This window comes from Neocloeon triangulifer, unplaced genomic scaffold (genome assembly GCF_031216515.1).
Source record: "Neocloeon triangulifer isolate White Clay Creek 2 clone unplaced genomic scaffold, ASM3121651v1 ptg000012l, whole genome shotgun sequence".
Lineage (NCBI taxonomy): Eukaryota > Metazoa > Arthropoda > Insecta > Ephemeroptera > Baetidae > Neocloeon > Neocloeon triangulifer.
The window spans coordinates 750,510-771,272 of NW_026775554.1; the positions used below are offsets into that span (position 1 = coordinate 750,510).

At 40.1% G+C, this 20,763-nt stretch overlaps 2 protein-coding genes across 5 annotated transcripts; one reads left to right on the forward strand and one right to left on the reverse strand.

Annotated features, from left to right (window-relative positions):
- Positions 1-354: 354 nt before the first annotated feature.
- Positions 355-20,465, reverse strand: LOC132196910 (uncharacterized). The gene is made up of 6 exons (XM_059619850.1): positions 20,364-20,465; positions 5,974-6,146; positions 4,119-4,552; positions 3,272-3,742; positions 2,003-2,250; positions 355-1,738 (listed from the first exon to the last, which is right to left on the reverse strand). Exons 2-6 carry the CDS (start codon positions 6,124-6,126, stop codon positions 1,464-1,466), a joined length of 1,581 nt encoding a protein of 526 aa, XP_059475833.1. The 5' UTR covers positions 6,127-6,146; positions 20,364-20,465; the 3' UTR covers positions 355-1,463.
- LOC132197059 (uncharacterized) lies at positions 8,794-10,485 on the forward strand. Of its 4 annotated transcripts, none has more exons than XM_059620100.1 (9): positions 8,794-9,012; positions 9,158-9,232; positions 9,289-9,330; positions 9,404-9,499; positions 9,701-9,775; positions 9,830-9,863; positions 9,926-9,987; positions 10,042-10,153; positions 10,206-10,485. In XM_059620100.1, the coding sequence occupies exons 1-9, from the start codon at positions 8,812-8,814 to the stop codon at positions 10,430-10,432; spliced, it is 924 nt and encodes a 307-aa protein (XP_059476083.1). In that variant the 5' UTR covers positions 8,794-8,811; the 3' UTR covers positions 10,433-10,485. The 4 variants fall into 4 exon arrangements, with proteins under 4 accessions (XP_059476083.1, XP_059476084.1, XP_059476085.1 ...); XM_059620101.1 differs by having other exon boundaries at positions 9,710-9,775; XM_059620102.1 differs by lacking the exon at positions 9,289-9,330.
- Positions 20,466-20,763: the final 298 nt, after the last annotated feature.

Sequence of the window (20,763 nt, forward strand, 5' to 3'; positions counted from 1 at the left end):
ATTCTCGAAATTGAACATACCTTTGATTGTGTCACAAAGGAGTGGCTAAAGCTAATGCGTAGTAAATTCTTCTGCGCTTCCCGGATTCTTGTTAAATCAATTTCTCAACATTTAGCTCCGTGAAAAGAGATTTGATTTTAACAATTAAATTTTTTTTAAAGGCTAATAAATTGAGAATTTTTAAGCATTTTTTATTAATTTAGTTTAGGGATATTTTGATTATTAAAAGGATTCCTTTTGCTTACAAATAAAAATAAAATAAAATAAATAACCTATTTCTTTTGTAAAATTACAAAAATTAATAAAAAATGTGTGATTTTGAAGCAGAAATGAAAGATTATTAATTTCCTTAGACATACTAGCATGATTTATTTGAAGATATAATTTAATAATATTCACAGTAGGCATAGGTGGAAGTAGACTTTTCACAGTTGTTCACATATTTGAATAAATATCCCCCCTGTCAGAAACAACAAAAGCTTCTTTCTCCTTTTTCCATTCGATTCCGCTCCTCTGAATCGATTAATTAAATTTTTTACCCTTGGCACCATCACAAAAAGCGTGTCTCTGCACGCACATCCATATTACAAACAACTCTGTTTAGTGCGTTCAAAGGACACTTAATTAATTAACAACGGAAAAAAAATCATGCGGGCCAATTAAAGAGCGCGCGAAACACGGGTTTTAATTAATTGCCTCTATTTTTATTCCCTAAATTTTACTTTTAAACAGGGTTTGCGTCTCGCTCTGATGCGCCGGGGAAAAACAGGCACGTAATTTGATATATTCTTCCTAATTAGTTATGCAATGTTAAATTAGAAGCGCGAACGTGTCTCTCTCTCGTATAATAAAAATTTGTCAAAAGTTTAGTTGCGCGGCTCAACGCCGGCGATCATTAGAAAACTCTGCCACACCTTTTATTTAAAAACACTTTGATTTTGAAGATTTATTGCACCGATTAAATTTGAAAGTGGAAAAAATTGCCTTCCGAACTTATTAATTTTGTTCATTTACAGAATCGCAAATAAAACATTTACAGGGTTGATTGTTTAAATTTAATTGTTATAAAATTAAACACTGAGAAGGATATTTAATTTTGTCGTTAATTTAGATTGGCAGAATTTTGTTTGGCCATTGTTTTGTTTATTGAAATTTTAAGATAAAATGCACGTGAGAATTTTAAGAGCTAATCCGTTTTTCACAGAGGCCACGGGGAATCAAGACAGCTCGTTTCGTTACTTTTTTTTTGTATCGACAGACAAGGAAATTTAATTATTTAATTATGTTGAAGCGAGCGTTTTCATATTTTTGTTCCTTTCGCGCACAAATCTCACTGAATCACAAATTTTTTTCTCTCTCGAACCGAAATGATGATAATTTTTAAAACCTGGTTACCCTTTTTCATCACACTAGGATTAATTTTCATTAAATTTTTGTCTGCGTATAAAAAGTCAGTGTCGATGTTAAGAAAAATATCTGCTGAGGCGGCGAGGGGAGGGGGGCGGAGGAAGGGTCACCAGGGGGAGCCGAGGGGGGGGGGCCGGCGGGCACTGGCCGTTCAGTTCGGGGAAGACGGAGGTGCACACGTCGCGCACCCTCTGCAGCAGGGCGGGCGCGAACCGGTGCGCCGAGCGGTCCTTGACGCTCGGCTGCCGAGTGCACTCGAAGCCGCCGAACTCGCAGATCCGGTAGTGGTGCGACAGCGCCAGGCTCTCCGGCACCGTGAACGCGGAACGACCTGACCAAATCATGCAATTCAAAAGAAAAATTAATTTAATTTGGTTCCAAAAACAATTATATGCAAAATAAAGCGATTATTATTTTTATTAGAATTTTGCTGCTTTTTAGGCTCGTCCACGAATCAAATTCATGCCAGTCCGAAAATGTTTACTAAGGGATTTATCAACAGTTTAAAACAAAAACTGTTTGTAAAAATTTATAAGATGCAAAATTTGGTTGAACTGACCTTTTAATATCGCATTTATTTCAAAAATTTACTTACCCGGCGCGAATTCCCAGACGACGTGGTTGCCGAGCTCGACGACGTCCTGCGGCCGGACGATGTACTTGCTGCGGACGCCGCTCTTGTGGATCTTGACGAGCCGCCGCGTCTTGGACAGGGTGAGCAGGTAGGGTGGCGGCCGGTCGCCGTCGTTGACCAGCGCCTTCGTGTCGTTCTCCCAGTACAGGTAGAAAAACGCGTTGCGGAAGAGGAAGGCGCCGTACGGAGATCGCGACGCCGTCGACGGGCTGCAAAATCCAAACCAAATATATGGAAAATTTCTTTCAAAACTTGAAAAAAAATTTACTTCTTAGCTTTCAGAACAAACAGTTTTGTTTTTTAGAAAAAAATGTCTTTATTTTATCAAGAAAATCAAGATCAAAAACATTTCAATCATGATAAAAGATCTGCAAAGTTGTTGAATTAAAATTTCCTAAAATTTTTCACACCCTTTAGTTGTGAATTTGCTGCACTCTTGTATAGTTTGCGTGAAAAAGAGAAAAATTCGAGGGTGAGTCGTAAAAGCGGGTGGAGAGACAGCGACCGCAGCCACCCGGCGCAAAACAATATCCTTTTTTATTACTCGGTTGGCATATTCGCGCGCGCGAGGTTTTACGAGTTGCTTGGGACGCCGCAAGGTGGGCAACCGGGCCGCCGCCGGTGTCGGGCAGGTTGCCTACGTTCGCTGCATGCAAAGCAGCCCGTTTATTAAAAAAAATCCTCCGCCACCGCGGGCCAAATTAAACTTGGCTCCAATTTCGGCCAAACGACCTCAGTTGCGGCACGGAAAAAATTTGAATTTTGCGACACTCTTTTTATTTGTTTGTTCAGAGAAAGAAAGAACATGGAAAAATATAAAAAAATCTAAAAAAATATTTAAAATACCAATAAAATCACGACACTTCAAAAGAGGGAAAATGTATTTTTAATTTTTACAACAACAATGAAAACCAATAAAAATTTGGAATCAACTCATAATATTAATTTGAATATATGGAAATGTTCAGATATTATAAATTTTCTCGACTTTTTACCATTTTTACAACATGTCAGAGATTAATGAAGAACACTAAAGAATTAATAAACTAACAAAAACTACAGGATTTTTTTTAAATATTATTTGAATTAAATATAATAAAATGAATATCGCTCTTAATTAACGGGGATTGAGGAGGAAGAGATTTCAAGTATTTTTTCCATAAACAATAATTGAAATTTAATTTTGATTGGATTAGGAATGAAAGGAGAGGAATCTGCGTATGATTTCACCTTGTTTTCTTTTCAGCCTTGATCCTGTACCTGGGCGGAAGGGTGCGCGGCGGCGGGTCGATCTTGGCCATGAGGGCGGTCAGGTTGAAGTGCTTGCGGGGGATGAGGAACTCGTCGAGGTCGACGAGGGCGGCGTATTGGAAGCGGTGCATGGAGCGGTACGAGCAGTCGTTGAGCGCCGCGAACAGCCCCTCGGTGCGGATGTGGCGCTGCGATCGCAGGGGCAGGTTCCACGGCAGCAGGGACACGACCTTGGCGTCGGCGTAGTGCCGCAGCACCCTCGACACCGAGTCGCCCACCGACTTGTTGTAGAACACGAAGTGGTTCGCGCCCAGCAACTTGTACATCTCGATGAACTCGATCAGCCACAGCGCCCGGTCGTACCGGAAGTGCAGCGGCTTCACGCACACCGTCAGGAAGGGCACCGTCGAGTTCTTCGACCTCGGCGGCGGGTAGTGCACCGTCAAAGCTCTGCAACCAACACCAACACTATTAATGTGACACAAAAAGCAACAGAAATTGCGTTTATAAAGTCAGAGGTCACAAGAGAGGTCAATGACCTCAATGGCCCCTGAGCATGAAAAAAGTCTGGTCATATCAAATCTTGTCAAAGTTGCGTAAGAAAATAATGGTTTTAAAGAGGAACTTGTGCCAGAGGTCATGAATCATGAAAGGTCAGTGACCTCTGGTAGATTTTGTTAAAATTTATTTTAAGAAAAAATTGTCATGAAACTATAATTACTTATCAAAACACTTTCAAGCCAGAGGTCACCGAAGGTCAATGACCCCCGTGACCTCCAGCCTTGCGACACGAATTCGGAAGGAGGTCGTGACGAGCGAGACCGACCTGGAGGTGATGTTCCTCTTGGGGTCGCCGAGGGAGACGTAGGCGGGGTACTCGTTGTGCTTCTTCTTCATCTCGCAGGTGATGAAGGAGGCGGTGTAGGGCAGGCCCCAGTTCTCGCGGATCGGCCTGTGCTTGCCGGGCACCCTGAACCTGGCGCCCGAGTCGGTCTTGAGGTCGCAGTAGAAGGGGCGCAGGCGGTACCTGGAGGGCAGCGCCGAGATGATGCGCACCTTGGGCGGGCCCGGCCCGCGGGGGTCGTAGTACGCCGAGTAGACGAACGCGGGGCCCACGTGGGTGCGCAGGAGGCGCCACCAGTCGACGGCCGGCGCCGGCGCCGGGAACGAAGACGTCCAGGACACGCCCGGACCAGCCGCGTCCAGCCGCGCCACGATCGGCCACACCGCCGCCGACACGTTGTTCATCCCCCGCTGGCGCTGCGAAAAAATTTGAAAAATATAAAAAAAAAATTACTGAAAGGCGGAAAATTAAAAATCTTTTATAGATCTTTGCGTGAACTCGCGATTAATTCATATTTAATTAAGTTTTGCTTAAAAATTGGCGTAATTTCTAAAGTTTCCCTAAAAAACAAAGATGGCTGCCACTGAAGAAACTTTGGAATTCAATAACTTTGTCTTTTTCTGTTTAAAATCAATTAAAATAGAAATTTTGCTTGCTATGCTGAGGTCCTTTAAGGATATTAATCAAGCTAAATTAATCTTTTTTCAGGGCTCCACCCCCTTTAAATAACTGAATTTTGCAGAAGCATTTGTAAGATCTACTGAATTTATTCCAAATTTTAATTATCTTTCAGAATGACTTATTTATACCTTTCGAGTATGATCATTTGTGTGATAAATTTAAAATGAATTTTTTTCTTAAAACATGTATAAATTCAAACCGTCTGTATAAATTTAAAGATTTGCTAAGTAAAACAGACGTTTTTCTTGGCAATTAAGAAGTCTGTTTTGCGTTGGCGTGTAATTTGCCCGGTCCAGACAAGCCTTTGTTTGACGCACCCCCTGCGAAAATGTATGCGCGTCTTGAAGCTAATTTGCAGTTTAATGGGGGTGCAAGCAAACAAAAGCCTTCTTTTTACCTCTCTTGGGCGTCTCGTTTGCGTTGGAGTTGCGAGCCAGCGCGTATAATTAGGTGTGTGTGTTTCTTTCCTTCTCATTTCCCGCACAGATTGGGTCTTGTTTCTCTTTCTTCCGTGTGCTCGAGAAAAGTTTTAAAGCGAGAAAAGAGGAAATTTGGATTTCTCCGAGTCACGCAAAAAACCTGAATTTACGTCTCATCTATCGTTATATTTAGAAGAAATAGAAAAATGCCCAGTAAAATTATGTTTCTTATTGAATTAGAAAATGAAGAGAATGAATTTTTTTATGGTGTAACAGTTTTTTTTTACTTACAACTTGATTTCTAAACAGAGTACTGCGGTTTTTGTCATGATGTATTGCAAATATTTTTACTATATAATCGAAAAGTACATAAATTGTTAAAAAGAAAGAAAAAAAAAATGCATAAAAAGTTTTGTTTGTTTTCAAAAAAATTCAATATTGCATTTTCATAGAAAAAACGATATTATATTTGCGTATAAATCAAGCGGAGCAATAAAAAGTGCAAAAGCGATTCTTTCTTCCCTCTCTTTGTGAAAGCTAATTTTTCTTGCTTGTGGGTGAGAAGGAGATTTGCGGGCTGCCTGCTTTAATGCTTTTGTTCAAAGGGACGATCGGTGGTGGCGGCGGAAAAAATGGAGCCACATAAAAGGGGCCATCAATCTTGGAAGCCGCGGGGGAGGCGTAAATCGCGGGCCTGGGGTAAAAGTAAAGAGTTTTGAAGAAAAATTATCAAGTACCTGTTGGGCGGCGGCGTTGTTGGGCTGCAGGTGCCGCGAGGACTGGAGCGACTCGAGGAAGAGGCCGAGCTGCCAGGCCGCGGCCATCAGGATCAGCAGCCGGCACAGACCCAGGCGCCGACACGCCCCGCCCCTGCGACCGCCGCAAGCCATCCTAGCGCGATCTGCACCCTCTGCCAACAACAAACAGGGCCAATCAACACCTTTGACCTCCACCAAAATCTGATTTGACCCCAGGGTCTGATGCGCCCAATTACATAAGAAAGGGGACGAGTTTGGTGGAGGGAAAATCCAGAATTTGGAAAACTCAAAAGTTGAAGAAAAATATGAATCATGAATTGATTAATTTATACTAAAAATAAGAAGAAAGGTGATTCACTTTTTCACTTATTAATCGGAAATGAACCAAAATATGCTTAAGAAAATAAAATAATTATCAATTTTATAAAAAAAAAATTGATCATATTGTAGTATATTGAAAAATCAGATATTTAAAAATATACAGAAAATAAAAGGAGAAAATGAGTTGGATTGGAAGAATTCAACAATTTCAATGAAAATTCATTATTTTCTATAAAAAATTATTGAAACGCGCTTAAAATTGAAAAATACTAGAGCAAGAATGTGTATAAAAATTGCTTTGTTGTCCAATTTATTTTCTTTATCCTTTCCAATTTAAATTCCTAAAACACAAATTTTAAAAAAAAAATCCGTTTTAGCTCAACTTTTTAGCCTCTGCCTTCTTAAATTTGATTAGGATATCACTATAAAGAAGAGGCCTGGAAAGGTCTGCGCTGCGTAATTGTGCGTTGGGCCGATTGTTTTACATGCGCGCAGAAGTGCGTCTCGGGGGGAATTCGACCCTCGTCTCCAAATTGGGCCCAATCAGGCGCTCCGAGGGAATTCTGACAAAATTCAATTAGAGCCGAAGGTCAAAGATCGGCAACGATCATTGAAATAAGATTTAGAATTAATTGTAGCTTTGGCTGATTTATGTGGGCAGCGCAGTGCGGCGCAGTGGCCGAAGCTGTGAAGAAAAATCGATGCCAATGAGAGGCTCGTCGGCTCTTTACTTACACATCCTATTTATTTGCTCGGAAAGATAGTGCGCGGCGGTTTGGACCAGGGCCAATCTAATATCACGACGATCGCGCCCCCAGGGCAAACAAAATAAAACAAGCAAGTCCGAAAGAACGACAAGTGCATCAGTTCGCAACTTTCTTATCTAAAACGCTTTTGACCCAAAATTACAGCAACATTTCAATGATCTAGATTTTTTATTAAAATTGAAACTCCTGACAGAACAATTAATTGCTAAACTTACCCTGAATTTTTTTATTTTAGTGAAATTTCATTAATCTATGAATCAAATTTTCCCTGCAGAATTTAAAAATTGTATAATTCTGATTTTCCCCTATTTTCCTGTCTTTCCATTTTGTTGCTCCTTGTTTAAAAGAAAACGCTTGAAATGAAGTAAACACTGAGTTCAAAATCGATATTTCGAAGCAATCAATTTGTGGTGACGAGTGTCGGCCCCTTATCACTTTTGCTCTCGCCTCTTATTCCATTATTTTGAGCGGCGCCGAGATAAAAGTTAAGACCGCAGAGCGGCAGCAACAAATTACGCGGCGAGTTCTCTTTCTCACTGCGGCCGGGGAAGAAGCGCGTGTCATTATTTTTGATTATTTGAGCGTGAACTCGGCCCGCGCCATCCATACTAATTAGCCGCACATTAACTTCCCTCCAGGCCAGAGAGCGTAGCGTGAAAAGCAGCTTTTTCCATTCGCCCAAAAGTGCACCCGCGCTCAAATTATTTGACACATATTTCTTTCAAATTGCTTTTTAAATAAAATTATATTGTAAAGTTATTTAAAAGAAATTGAATTATTTTTGGAAAACTGCAAGAATAAGTTTTGAATATAAAAAATTCTGTAATTTTCGTGTTTGAATTAGTTTAAGGAAAAGGGTTTGTTGAAAAGAACAACATGCAGCAGCAGCGCCGTCGGTCTGGTCCCTAAAGATTGGTTGGTCTCTTCATCAGGCTCTTTGTTTCGCCGGAACAAAAAGCAAAATATATAACACGGGGCGCTTGTTTGGATGTGCCGAGATTAAAATTCGCGCATTGTTGCATTGAGAGAGAGCGGAGACGAGTCTGGCGCGCGCTTTGTTACTTCCGAAATGGCCACTTGTGCAAAAGCACTGAGCGAATTAGCACTTTCAAAACAGGCAAAGGCGCAAAACACATCATTTTAATTCGACTGCAATTTGGCTTCAAATGCGGGGATTTCAAATCCGAAACTTCGAAATTGCTCTTTATTTTTATCAAACGCGACTTGAAATAAAAAATTTCAGATCGATCCGTCGGGATATCCATTTCGTTGGAAGCAATTAGGCGGAGTGAGCAATAATTTGAGTCGAGTTTGAAAGCTTTGCATTCGGATAATAATTTGCAGCGCCCGTCAAATAAAGCACTTTGGAGTCTGTCCAGAAATTTCAAAAGCCATTCCCGATCGATTCCGTGTCTGCAACATTCAAACTGCACCTCAACCTTATCAAAAATTTGAAAGAAAAAGGGAAAATATTTTCAATCCAGAAATGCCTACCAAAAATAAAAATTATTAAAAATAAAACTTTATAATTAATAGTTTTCTTTCTGCAGCTAACTCAACCTTTCGATTAGTTTATTAGTTATTACGTGATATGTTGTGACGAAATTATAAAAGAACGGAAGCAAGCATTGTTCTTCTTCGTCTCGTCTGAGCATTTATCGAAATCAGCGGAAACGGTGTGGGGGAAATTTTTAAAAACTGCGCACATCAATTTACTCGACTTGGAAACATGGACGCGTCCGCAACTTACAGAGCGCCTAGTCCCTTTGACGTGGATCAATTGTCCTCGTGCGATCCGAGTTTGGTCAAAGTAAAATTGTTTGAAAGAGCAGAAAAGGAAAGTAAAAGAAGGATCGCTTTGTTCGTCTGCGTCCTTTCCTTCGTCCTGCTGGCAACTTTCCTGCTCAATTACTTTGTTCTCTCAAACAAAGTAAGAAAAAGTTTCGCTTTTGGCAATCAATTCATTAATAAATTAAAATTTTCACTACGATCAAATTTACTGAATTTCTGATTTAAAATAATGTATTAAATTTAATTTATATCGAAAGAAGGGATCAAATTTGGAATGATTTCAGTTGTGGAATTTCGAGCAGAGATTATCAGGATTAATTGAACCATCGCTGGAGCACAATTCGGCTAAAAGTAGCGAGGTTTGTAACATAATTTTGGATTTTTGAAAGAAAGAAAAAAATGGATCATTTGGCAGAGAAATGAGACGAATGAAAGGATCAAGGAATCGGCAAAAGAGGTGCAAAACTAAACAAGAAGAATTTTAACAACAAAAACAATATCTTGGTTTTATTTGACGTGTTCAATTCCAGGCTTTGGAAGAAATTGTCAAGTTGGCGCGCAATCTAAACGATACAAATCAAAGGTTGGAAAAATTTGCCAAAGAAGCCAGCGATCGTCAAAAAGAGGTGCAAAAAAATTTTAATTTATCTAAATTTCAACTTCATTGCTAAAATTGCCCTTTTCATTCTTGCTTTAAATATTGAAAATAAATTTCTCCTAAACCCCGCAAGTTGTAAAAATATTCCACAACGAATGATGAATGTGAGAATGAAAGACTGATTTCATTTACTCTGAATTCACTGCAAATACAAAATTAAGATTTTCAGGTGTTGCAGATTCTGCGGCAGAATGGCAGCGAGACAAACGAGGCCAACTTGGCAGTTACATCTGCTGAGCGCGGGGTTTAATTTAATTTCATATAATTTACAATTTTAAAAGTGAACATTTCGTTTCAGCTGCAAAAAGTTAATTTTTCTACTAACTGCACTCGTAAGTTTTATCTTTTATCGTTTTGCTTAAAAACAATGATTAAATTTTAATAAAAAATACAGAAGCAACGAACTTGACCAGGCTTTCCAATGGCAAAAAGTATTTCTTCTCTTATCCAAATAAAGTTCGTGACTTTATCAGAGTCTGCGTCAGAATTAGTCAATTAAATTTTTTACAGGCAAACTGGAGTGAGGCCGATGGAAAGTGCAAGGCGATGGGCCTGCACTTGGCCACCATCAGGGACGAAGCCGACCTGAACGCGACCATTGCAGAGGCAACGAAAAGGAACCGTTAAGACTCCAAATTTAATGACCTTTTTCCAAAATTAATCTGATTTTCCAGAAAATTATTCGTGGTTGTCGGGGACGAATTACGGTTTTGGAGGAAAGTACGACGTTCGCTGGCACGACGGCTCAGAACTGGCCCAGAACAGCCCCCTGTGGAATGCCGACGCTACCAAACTCTGGGACTGCGTCTATTCCAGCACCGTCGCCAACGAAAAGTTGGACGGCCTTATGTGCACAGTAATTGCGTATTATATTTGCGAGTTGCCAACAACATGTTACTGAGCCTTGGGTGCAATAATTTTACTTGGATTGTAATCGCCAATAAAAAAACAAATTCAAAAATGTGTTTCTTGCTTAATATCAGAAAAACGATTCTCGCGCGAGGATTCTCGAGTGACGTTTCTGCCTTTAAATTTGAACTAATGAATCGTTCATTGAGAGCGACAATCTTTTCTCGAGAGTCGTTTTGAGAATCTTTCCTCAATAAACGTTAGTCCAGAATATTTTTCATAAGAATCTTTTCACCAGAATGGTTTCTAGAGAATCTTTTCTCAAGGATCTTTTCACGAGAATCATTTCGAGAATCGTTTCTCTGATTTTCGGACCCACCCAAAGTTTCTAATTGAGATTATCGAAATCTTTCAATAATAACTTTTTATGTTAATGAGGCCAATTAAGACTAAGTTTCTCTGTCATTTTTAGTGCCTTCGAAGACACTGACTATTTTTTCGGCCGATCTTTGCGTAAATTTTTACATTTTAATGTCCTTAATGGATGCAAAATTGTTCTCATAAAATTATTACTTTTGATGAATTTCACCTCTTTCAAGCCGGAAACGTTAAATAAACCACATATGCATTGATGAGATAAGCGAGATTTGTTGATGGAGGAAACTCCGCTCAAGAAATGCATAATTAAAAAAAACCCTATCGAGCACTTTTGGAAACTCTTTGCATCGCAAATGAGCTGACGCGGCGCAAATCCAAAGAATAAAGGGGCGAGTCGACAAATCCGCGCTGCATCCAATCTGCATAATGTGATTGATGATGCCACAAAACCTGAATGCAACATTTGCAAAAATTTCCTTTCATTGATTGCCAACCAACAATGTTTTACTATTTCAAAGGAAATTATTGAGAATTTGTTTCCTTCCAAATGAATCTGTTTCGGGAAAAAATTTTCAATTTCGGACTATGCCAGGAAGTTTTAGCCAAAACGCCATTCAAGGGAGTCATTTTACAAAAGCAAAGTTATTGCTTTTTTATACAACAAAGGATAAAATAAATTAAATTTAAACTTTGATAACTCTGATCTAAACCAATCCTGGTACCAAAATGAGAAATTTGCAGATTTTAAAACGGATTTTGGTTTGTAGAGCGATTTGTAAAGAAAAATCTTAATTTGCAAGAATTATTATTATTTTTTTTTATTATTATTGTGTTAAGTTTGGGCATTTTTCATCTGTCCAATTGGGTAGGAATGGAAGGGAAAGGAACCTCCCTTTTTGCACACTCAATCAAAAGCGTGACAAGTTCTTCCCACCTTAAGCGTCTCAGTATGCGAGTCGCTTTTTATCGCGCGCAATTTTCTTTTTCCGCGCCGCTGCGGGCCAGGAAGGAGGGGTCGTCGCGGCTCCAACAAGAAAGAAAGAAAGAGACGCGTATGATCTTTTTTGTTCATCAACGATTCGTTCGTCGGCGCGGCGAGCGAGATGTGGAAAAGCACTTCTTGCCGATTTCCTTTGCCGCGACAGAACTTTTTCTCCCTGCGCTCAATTTTCTCTCCTTCATCATGTATTTTTATAGGGAACGTGTGTTTCTTTTTTTTTTGCTCCGTCGACGAGCTGGGCTGGGGGAAAAAATGAATTTTTATTGATTTTGAGACACGCGCGCGTCTGCGAATAATTTCCGACTGCCGCTGTCGCTAACGACTTCGGTAACAATTTGCCAGAGCGGAAAAGCAGCCCGTGGACCAATCGATTTACATTTCAATTCGCACTGTATGGAAAATCGATTCGCTCCATCGGCACGGACAGAGACGAAAGCGCACTTCCGACGATGCACACACCTAGCCAGGTGACGAAACGTGAAAGTTTCAAACAGTCCTTTGACGGGAAACAATTAAATCATTATTTATAAAATTGATCAAAATTTAACCTATTTATTTAAACCTAACCCAATCAGTATAAGCAGGTAAAAAATAAAACATCACCTCTAAATCAGCTTCTCCCTCACTTATTTTTTAGTTTTCCAATTTTTGAAATAATTCGATAATACTCTCAGCAGGAAATGATTCAACTTTTACTATTTAAATATAATAAAATTAGATAAATAAATTACATAAAATTTTGTGCATTTTTGTGTTCTATTTTAATACTACAAATTGCAACGATATATCTTTTATTACAGAGAATACAAATAACAAATTTCAAATAATAAATTTTTCGTTTTATGTGATTAAGAAGTAAATTGGTGGTTTTTAAGTAAGTTATTCTGCACAAATCACATTTCAGCAATAAAATTTGCATGCCCGGATCTCGCTTTATGACGCCGTGAAGGAAGTTTTTGCATTCACCGTGTGTGAAGATTAATGGAGCGCCGCATTATGATCTGATAAAGATTAATTAAAGCCATCGTGTGTGATGCGCGCCTCCTGTTTACGAGCCCCGAGTTGTGAAAACGGTGAAAAATTTGCTTTACGACGGGCAGCGATAAATTCTCATGGAAAAATGGAGCCTGGGGTCTAATTCTGTAAGCTTTTTCGTTTCTATTTCCATTTCTATATTCATTTTCCATTTGCTTACCCATTCTATTTCGTCGCCTTTTTCGATTACGACTTCTATTTCGCAGCCTATCCATTTCCATTTCTAATTCGTCGTCAATTTTTATAGTTGAGCCATATTTATATATATATATATATATATATATATATATATATATATATATATATATATATATATATATATATATATATATATATATATATATATATATATATATATATATATATATATATATATATATATATATATATATATATATTTAGTTTAATTATTGCATATGCGCTTACAGTAATTTTCAAATGATTTTTAATATACTCAAGTCAATAAAATGTATAAAAAATTATTTGAATAAGGCGTTTAGTCTAAAGTACCTCAGTGTGGGAGCAAATTGTGGTACCACAGTGTGGGAGCAAATAGTGGTACCACAGTGTGGGAGGAAATTGTGGTACCACAGTTTGGGAGGAAATTGTGGTACCACAGTGTGGGCGCAAATTGTGGTACCACAGTGTGGGAGGAAATTGTGGTACCACAGTTTGGGAGGAAATTGTGGTACCACAGTGTGGGCGCAAATTGTGGTACCACAGTGTGGGCGCAAATTGTGGTACCACAGTGTGGGAGGAAATTGTGGTACCACAGTGTGGGCGCAAATTGTGGTACCACAGTGTGGGCGCAAATTGTGGTACCACAGTGTGGGAGCAAATTGTGGTACCACAGTGTGGGAGCAAATTGTGGTACCACAGTGTGGGCGCAAATTGTGGTACCACAGTGTGGGAGGAAATTGTGGTACCACAGTGTGGGCGCAAATTGTGGTACCACAGTGTGGGCGCAAATTGTGGTACCACAGTGTGGGCGCAAATTGTGGTACCACAGTGTGGGAGCAAATTGTGGTACCACAGTGTGGGAGCAAATTGTGGTACCACAGTGTGGGCGCAAATTGTGGTACCACAGTGTGGGCGCAAATTGTGGTACCACAGTGTGGGCGCATATTGTGGTACCACAGTGTGGGCGCATATTGTGGTACCACAGTGTGGGCGCAAATTGTGGTACCCCAGTGTGGGCGCAAATTGTGGTACCACAGTGTGGGAGGAAATTGTGGTACCACAGTGTGGGCGCAAATTGTGGTACCACAGTGTGGGCGCAAATTGTGGTACCACAGTGTGGGAGCAAATTGTGGTACCACAGTGTGGGAGCAAATTGTGGTACCACAGTGTGGGCGCAAATTGTGGTACCACAGTGTGGGCGCAAATTGTGGTACCACAGTGTGGGAGCAAATTGTGGTACCACAGTGTGGGAGCAAATTGTGGTACCACAGTGTGGGAGGAAATTGTGGTACCACAGTGTGGGCGCAAATTGTGGTACCACAGTGTGGGCGCAAATTGTGGTACCACAGTGTGGGAGCAAATTGTGGTACCACAGTGTGGGAGGAAATTGTGGTACCACAGTGTGGGAGGAAATTGTGGTACCACAGTGTGGGCGCAAATTGTGGTACCACAGTGTGGGCGCAAATTGTGGTACCCCAGTGTGGGCGCAAATTGTGGTACCACAGTGTGGGAGGAAATTGTGGTACCACAGTGTGGGCGCAAATTGTGGTACCACAGTGTGGGCGCAAATTGTGGTACCACAGTGTGGGCGCATATTGTGGTACCACAGTGTGGGCGCAAATTGTGGTACCCCAGTGTGGGCGCAAATTGTGGTACCACAGTGTGGGAGGAAATTGTGGTACCACAGTGTGGGCGCAAATTGTGGTACCACAGTGTGGGCGCAAATTGTGGTACCACAGTGTGGGCGCAAATTGTGGTACCACAGTGTGGGCGCAAATTGTGGTACCACAGTGTGGGCGCAAATTGTGGTACCACAGTGTGGGAGCAAATTGTGGTACCACAGTGTGGGAGCAAATTGTGGTACCACAGTGTGGGCGCAAATTGTGGTACCACAGTGTGGGCGCAAATTGTGGTACCACAGTGTGGGAGCAAATTGTGGTACCACAGTGTGGGAGCAAATTGTGGTACCACAGTGTGGGCGCAAATTGTGGTACCACAGTGTGGGAGGAAATTGTGGTACCACAGTGTGGGAGGAAATTGTGGTACCACAGTGTGGGCGCAAATTGTGGTACCACAGTGTGGGCGCAAATTGTGGTACCACAGTGTGGGAGCAAATTGTGGTACCACAGTGTGGGCGCAAATTGTGGTACCACAGTGTGGGAGCAAATTGTGGTACCAAGCAGCGCACGCGATGAATTAAATAATACAAAATGCATGGTTGCTAATTTGCTAAAAAAAAATATTATAATTGTATTTGAATTCAACCAATTTTTAAGAAATTGATTTAATTAACTTCATGAAAGGAAAAATTATCTTGATCCCCCCTAATTATGAGCCATAAAAATATTCGATTAAAAGGGGGTGCGAGAGACATATAAGAATTATAAATATACATTTTCATTGGAAATTAAATAATTCATATAATTTTATCAACCTGAATATTAAAAACCATTCGAAGAGCACTGCAAGCATAGGCAGTAATTAAATTAAATAATAAATAAATAAATGGCACAACTAATAAAATTGACAACGAAATAGAAATGGAAATGGAATGGCAGCGAAATAGTAGTCGTTATCAAAATAGGCGACGAAATAGAATGGGTAAGCAAATGGAAAATGAAATAGAAATGGAAATGGAACGATTCTATCTTACAGAATTAGACCCCTGGCCTCAAATTTTGAAACGCTGAGTGGTGTTGGGGACGAAAGTCTGCACGAGCCACAGCGCCTCCAAAACAACGCACACATTTTAAAATATTTTTCAATAATTCAAAATAATTTATGCTTCATTCCCCTCTTTCAAATTGCACATTATTATATTATTGACCAATGACCGTGACAGTTCTATTTATTTAACGACATCATTTTTATGCTTTAAAATTATGTTGACGCCCCACGTTCATACTGAAACAAGTGAAATGCGTTTGAAATTGCGATTAAAATGGAAATATTTTTTATTAATAATTAATAATCTTAATAAAGATGAACCATTAAATAAAATTTTCATCAATTATCAAATTTTTAGGTTTATTTTTGTCATTAATTTCATTAGTTTTTTAGAAGAGGACGCGAAGATGAAAATGCACCTGCTTAAAAGGGAGGCCGAGGGGCTTAATTGGGATTCTCACATGGGCCAGAGTTGCATTGCAGCCCCGACGAAAAGGTTTTGCGCGGACGGAGTAGAATAATAGTTTTTCACGGGCATGTCTGTCTTTCTCAGTGCAGGCCGCCCCCTCGAAACGGAGCTCGGAGCGCCTGGTAACCGACCGAGTATGCAACCCGCTCGCCCTACTTTTCCTGCGGGCTGCATAAGTTCGACTTAACAATGCCGGACGCGGACGAATGCAAGAAGAGCTGCAGATGTTTCTGCTCCAGACTTCACTCCCTTTAATTGGCTAGGCTGGCGTTTTAATATTTTAATTCGCTAAAAAATTATTTATTTTGAATATAAGTCGTTGCAAATTAGTAATTAATGTTTCAAAAGAAAATGAAATTTCATATTTTTAAGTACATTTATGGCTGAATTCAAGAATATTGTCTATGCTTAATTGAAATAATCCAGCAATTTTTAAAGAGGAAAAATAACTTTAAAATGTATAATTTAAATTGTATTTACCTGCTATGAAAATCATAAAATGGTTTCTATTCTAAAAAAGCTGCTTGGGAAAATAACATAAATCCCAGCAGTCTCCACATAGCCTTCGATAAGCAGAACTTGTACTTTTCTGATTTTATTTTTGAAATTTATTTTTCATTTTTGTCACCAGAGAAGTAAATGAAACTCCACATACGGCTTCTTTGTTGAGCGCAGGTATAATTCGCTTGGACAACATTTTGATCTTAAGCAAGGAAAACAAAGGGCGCGAAATTTAATGCGCGGCCGAGCTGAAAATTGCGCTCCCTCGGGTGTGCCTGCAGAGTTATTGCGGTTATTACGGGGCGAGCTGGGGCCGTTCGGCGAGAAAAGGGCAGAGGTCGCGGACGGTGATAAATTCCTCGCACGACACCAGACCGAGAGAGTGCTTTTGGGCCCCAAAGAAAGTTGCGCGAGCGATAATTGATCAAGAATGGACAAGTGGAGACCAAATCATTTCTCAAGCAGGGCATGTGCGTATCTCGAGAGCAGCGAATGGGGGGAGAAGACGCCCCTTTGAAAACGCAGCGAGAGATCATTGGAGACGAACACGTGGGAACCAAAGATTTATTTTCGGCACTGAAAACGCGGGACCTTAGAAGATGCAGGCAAAAAACTGAGTTTTAAACGCAACAATCAAAAGGTCACCAATGACCTTTCAAATGATGTGTCACACATCCTATGAAGCAGCAAATATGAAAAAGGTGGTGGGGGAAGCTTTCGGACCAATGAGAACGCTCGATTTTTTTAAATGTACATTTCTCAGGAATTATCAAGGTGACCTTGACCTTCTTAGTCACGAATCGATTCCTCATGACTTTGTCTATCCAACGGAACAATTCTAATCAAATTTTGATGTTAATCTCCAATTATGTTTAAGAAATTTGATTTAAAAAAGCCGCGATTTTTTCCAATTTTGATTGGTGATTTTGATTTGCACTTTCCTGAGGGTTCATTTGGAAATGAAGTACAACAGAATCACCTCATCAATCATAAGCCAGGATTTTGAATTCAAAATGTTTGAAATTTTAGAGATATGACTAAAAAAATTACACCGATCAGAATTCAGAATCTGATTTTGCATCAACTTAAGCAAAAGCAAATCTTCTGTAGCTGCTTCCCTCGGTTTTTGTATCTCGAGGTTTGCGTTCAGTTTTTGCGTTGATGCAAAAAGTTATAAATTTCCATTGTGGTGCGAGAGTGAGACGAAGCAAATCACGTTTGCTTGTCGCCTTTGAGTTGGGCAATCAAAGGGTCGCGGTCATTAGTGAGCTGAGCGGCGAATAAGGAAGCTCTCATCCCCCTTTGAAGGCGGCTGCAGTCTAAATATTTATGGCTCTCGAGCGGTGAAAAGGACGAGGGCTGTTGACTCTGCGCTCGTCATTACGCGGGGCGCCGGATAATGCGCCACGTGTGCCACTTTTTTGCATCTTTTCACGCTCCCGCAAATACAAACTCACCTGGCTCAGGAAATTTGAGAGACTCTGACACGGCCCCTGCGATAAGCTCGAGAGGAAGGAGCGCCGCTTTTTGTAACGATTTTCGCTCAGGGCGGCCCGAGAGTAATTTCAGAGCTGCTTCCACATTACACGCCGCACCAGTCTCTTGGCAATATCGCCTCACAATTTCCAACATTAACCAAAATCTCATTTAATTCTCTCTCTAAAAATAAAATATAAAAATGGTACTCATATAGCGGTTCATAAATAATTTATTTTATATCTTTGGAAATACATTCATATATTTCATATTTTTGTTTGATTCAAGGAAATTTTGGTCCACGTCATGAAAGGAGTTGTGATGAATTGGACTCGTGCGCTGTCGAGTTCTAATGGCGGACACACGCGAGAGAGGAAAAGCGGTTGACGGGAAAAGTGACGAGTCAGAAATTGGTTTCGGGAGGCGGAAAATTCGAGAGAGCCAAAGGGCCGGGCGTGCCCACGAATAAATCCCGCAGAGATAAACAACTGCGGAAAAGGGACGCGCGCGCGGCGCCGCCAAATTTCCCGGCGCTGCAAATTTCAAATATCGATTCGCGCCACAGACACAATGCGTGACTGCGTGCGCGCCACATTTTCCGCACACACGCCGCTTTTGGTCCAAATTTTATGTAAAAAAGAATCTCTTTCGAATATTGTTTAATTCTTGCTCAATGTTATTGCGATAATAAGTAAAATTTGATGGGAAATCAAAATAAGTAAAAAACAGAGGCAAGAAAGAAGAAAAACACAATCTTTTTGAAAGCTTCCTTTGTTTTTAAATGGCGCAATTTAAGCTTGCATTATTATAAATTTTTTGTTCGTGTAAATATAAAATATCAATTCGTCTTTTATTGTAGCTCTAATTGCTTTAAAAGTAAATTAGGATATCTGAATCTAATTTGTCTCTTTGATAACAACTTGCTGCATTGCTGTTTTTGATCAAAGAAGCTCCACTTTAATTAAACTTGCGCTTCATTGGGCGACGGAATATTCTAACGAGTTCTGCGACGCTGCAACTCGATACGCGACCCTCTTTTGTCTCTGGCCCTGCGGAATTATGCAGAATTCTAATTTATTCCGGCCGGCGGAGCGAGATGAGCGCAGGTTAATTTTCGAGCTCGGCGTCGCACACAAATGGCGCCTCTCGCGTATAAAACTCTAAAAACGCATTTTTTTTTAAATTTGAAACGTTTCTTTCGATTGTAAAAAACCTGCTTCACTGGCGATGAAATAAAAAACTTTGAATTTGATGTGTCACGTGTTTGAAGAAGTCGTAAATTTGACAAAAGCGCGCGCGTCTCTTTTCCCTGCAGACGTACTCGCGAAACTGCCCCCTCGACGCCTCGACGCGGCGGCCTGAAAGTCGCAAAGCCGGAAACAAACAAACGACCTGGCTCTTATTTAAACTTGAGACTAACCAACCCCGGCGTGTATTATAAGAGAGAGAGAGGAGAAATTATAATCCACGGCTCGTTGCCTCCACCAAAAAGTGAACAATTAAACACAGGAAAGGCTCTTACTAAATTAAACTTTACATTAGATAAACTTCCTTAATCCTCAAAATTGGGCGAAAAATTGTTCATAATTCAGTTAAATTTGTGGTTTTTCCCTAAATAATTGTGTTTTTTTTAAACTTATTTGTTGCGAAGAAATCGTTTAAGATTAGTTTTTTCTCCCACTGAAAAATACATAAAATTTTGAACAAATATGTCTCAAAATGAATATTAACTTCCCCGATATGGAAGTTAAAACTGGAAATCAGCTGATGAAAATAATGGTTGCAATAGAAAATTAAGCTATTGAGAACAGATTTTGCAAAGGAAATAAACAAATAACTGAAAAATTGAAAATAAAGATACACTTTCAAATCTTTGAAATGTTCAATATTCGGAGAGTAAACTGACTTTTTTAATTTCCGCAGCGTAGCTTTCAAAATTGAAACCTTTGAAATAATTACTTTTTTCAGTTACAAAGAATCTTTTATGGTTTTCAGACGATAATAATAAACAAAATCTGTCTTTTATTAAATTTAATTGTTTCAAAAATAATTTCAAAAGAACGTCTGATTTTTCGATCTGATCTAAGAATCAAACAAAATCAGCAAGTGATTAAAAAAATTAGCGTAAAATGGAGGTCAGGGTGGGGTTAATCGTTTCCTCTAATCAGGCCAAGTGATTGAATTTGATTAAAGAAATTAGAATATTTGACCTGCGTTTCAAACATTCCAATTTTGCTTTCGGCTGATAAAATTGAGTTTGCTGTTTTACGTGTGTACCTTTGTTCAGGGCGTCGGCATGGCAGGGAGGCAGGGTGGGCCGCACTGCACGCGGCGGCAGTTGTTGGCCGGCGCGAGGTCTGCACTCGTCTGTCCTTGTTGCGTTTGGCAGGCAAGGCAGGCAGCCCTGCCTGTCTTCGGCTGGCTGCGCGTGTTGCCTACACGGCCCGCTATTGATCGCCGGTGTTTTCAAAGCGCAGATGCCAATACAACACCACTTTAATTGTGACGTCACCGCACCATTGTTACAGTGTCGCGCGCGCATTCGTCTAATCGCGGCGCTCGCCCCAGAGATGACCTAGCCCACGGAAAAACTACTTTTTCCTCAAATTCAACCATTAATATGCTTAATTTTAATTTATAAAAAGAATTACTCTTGTAAAAATAAGACAAATTCAGC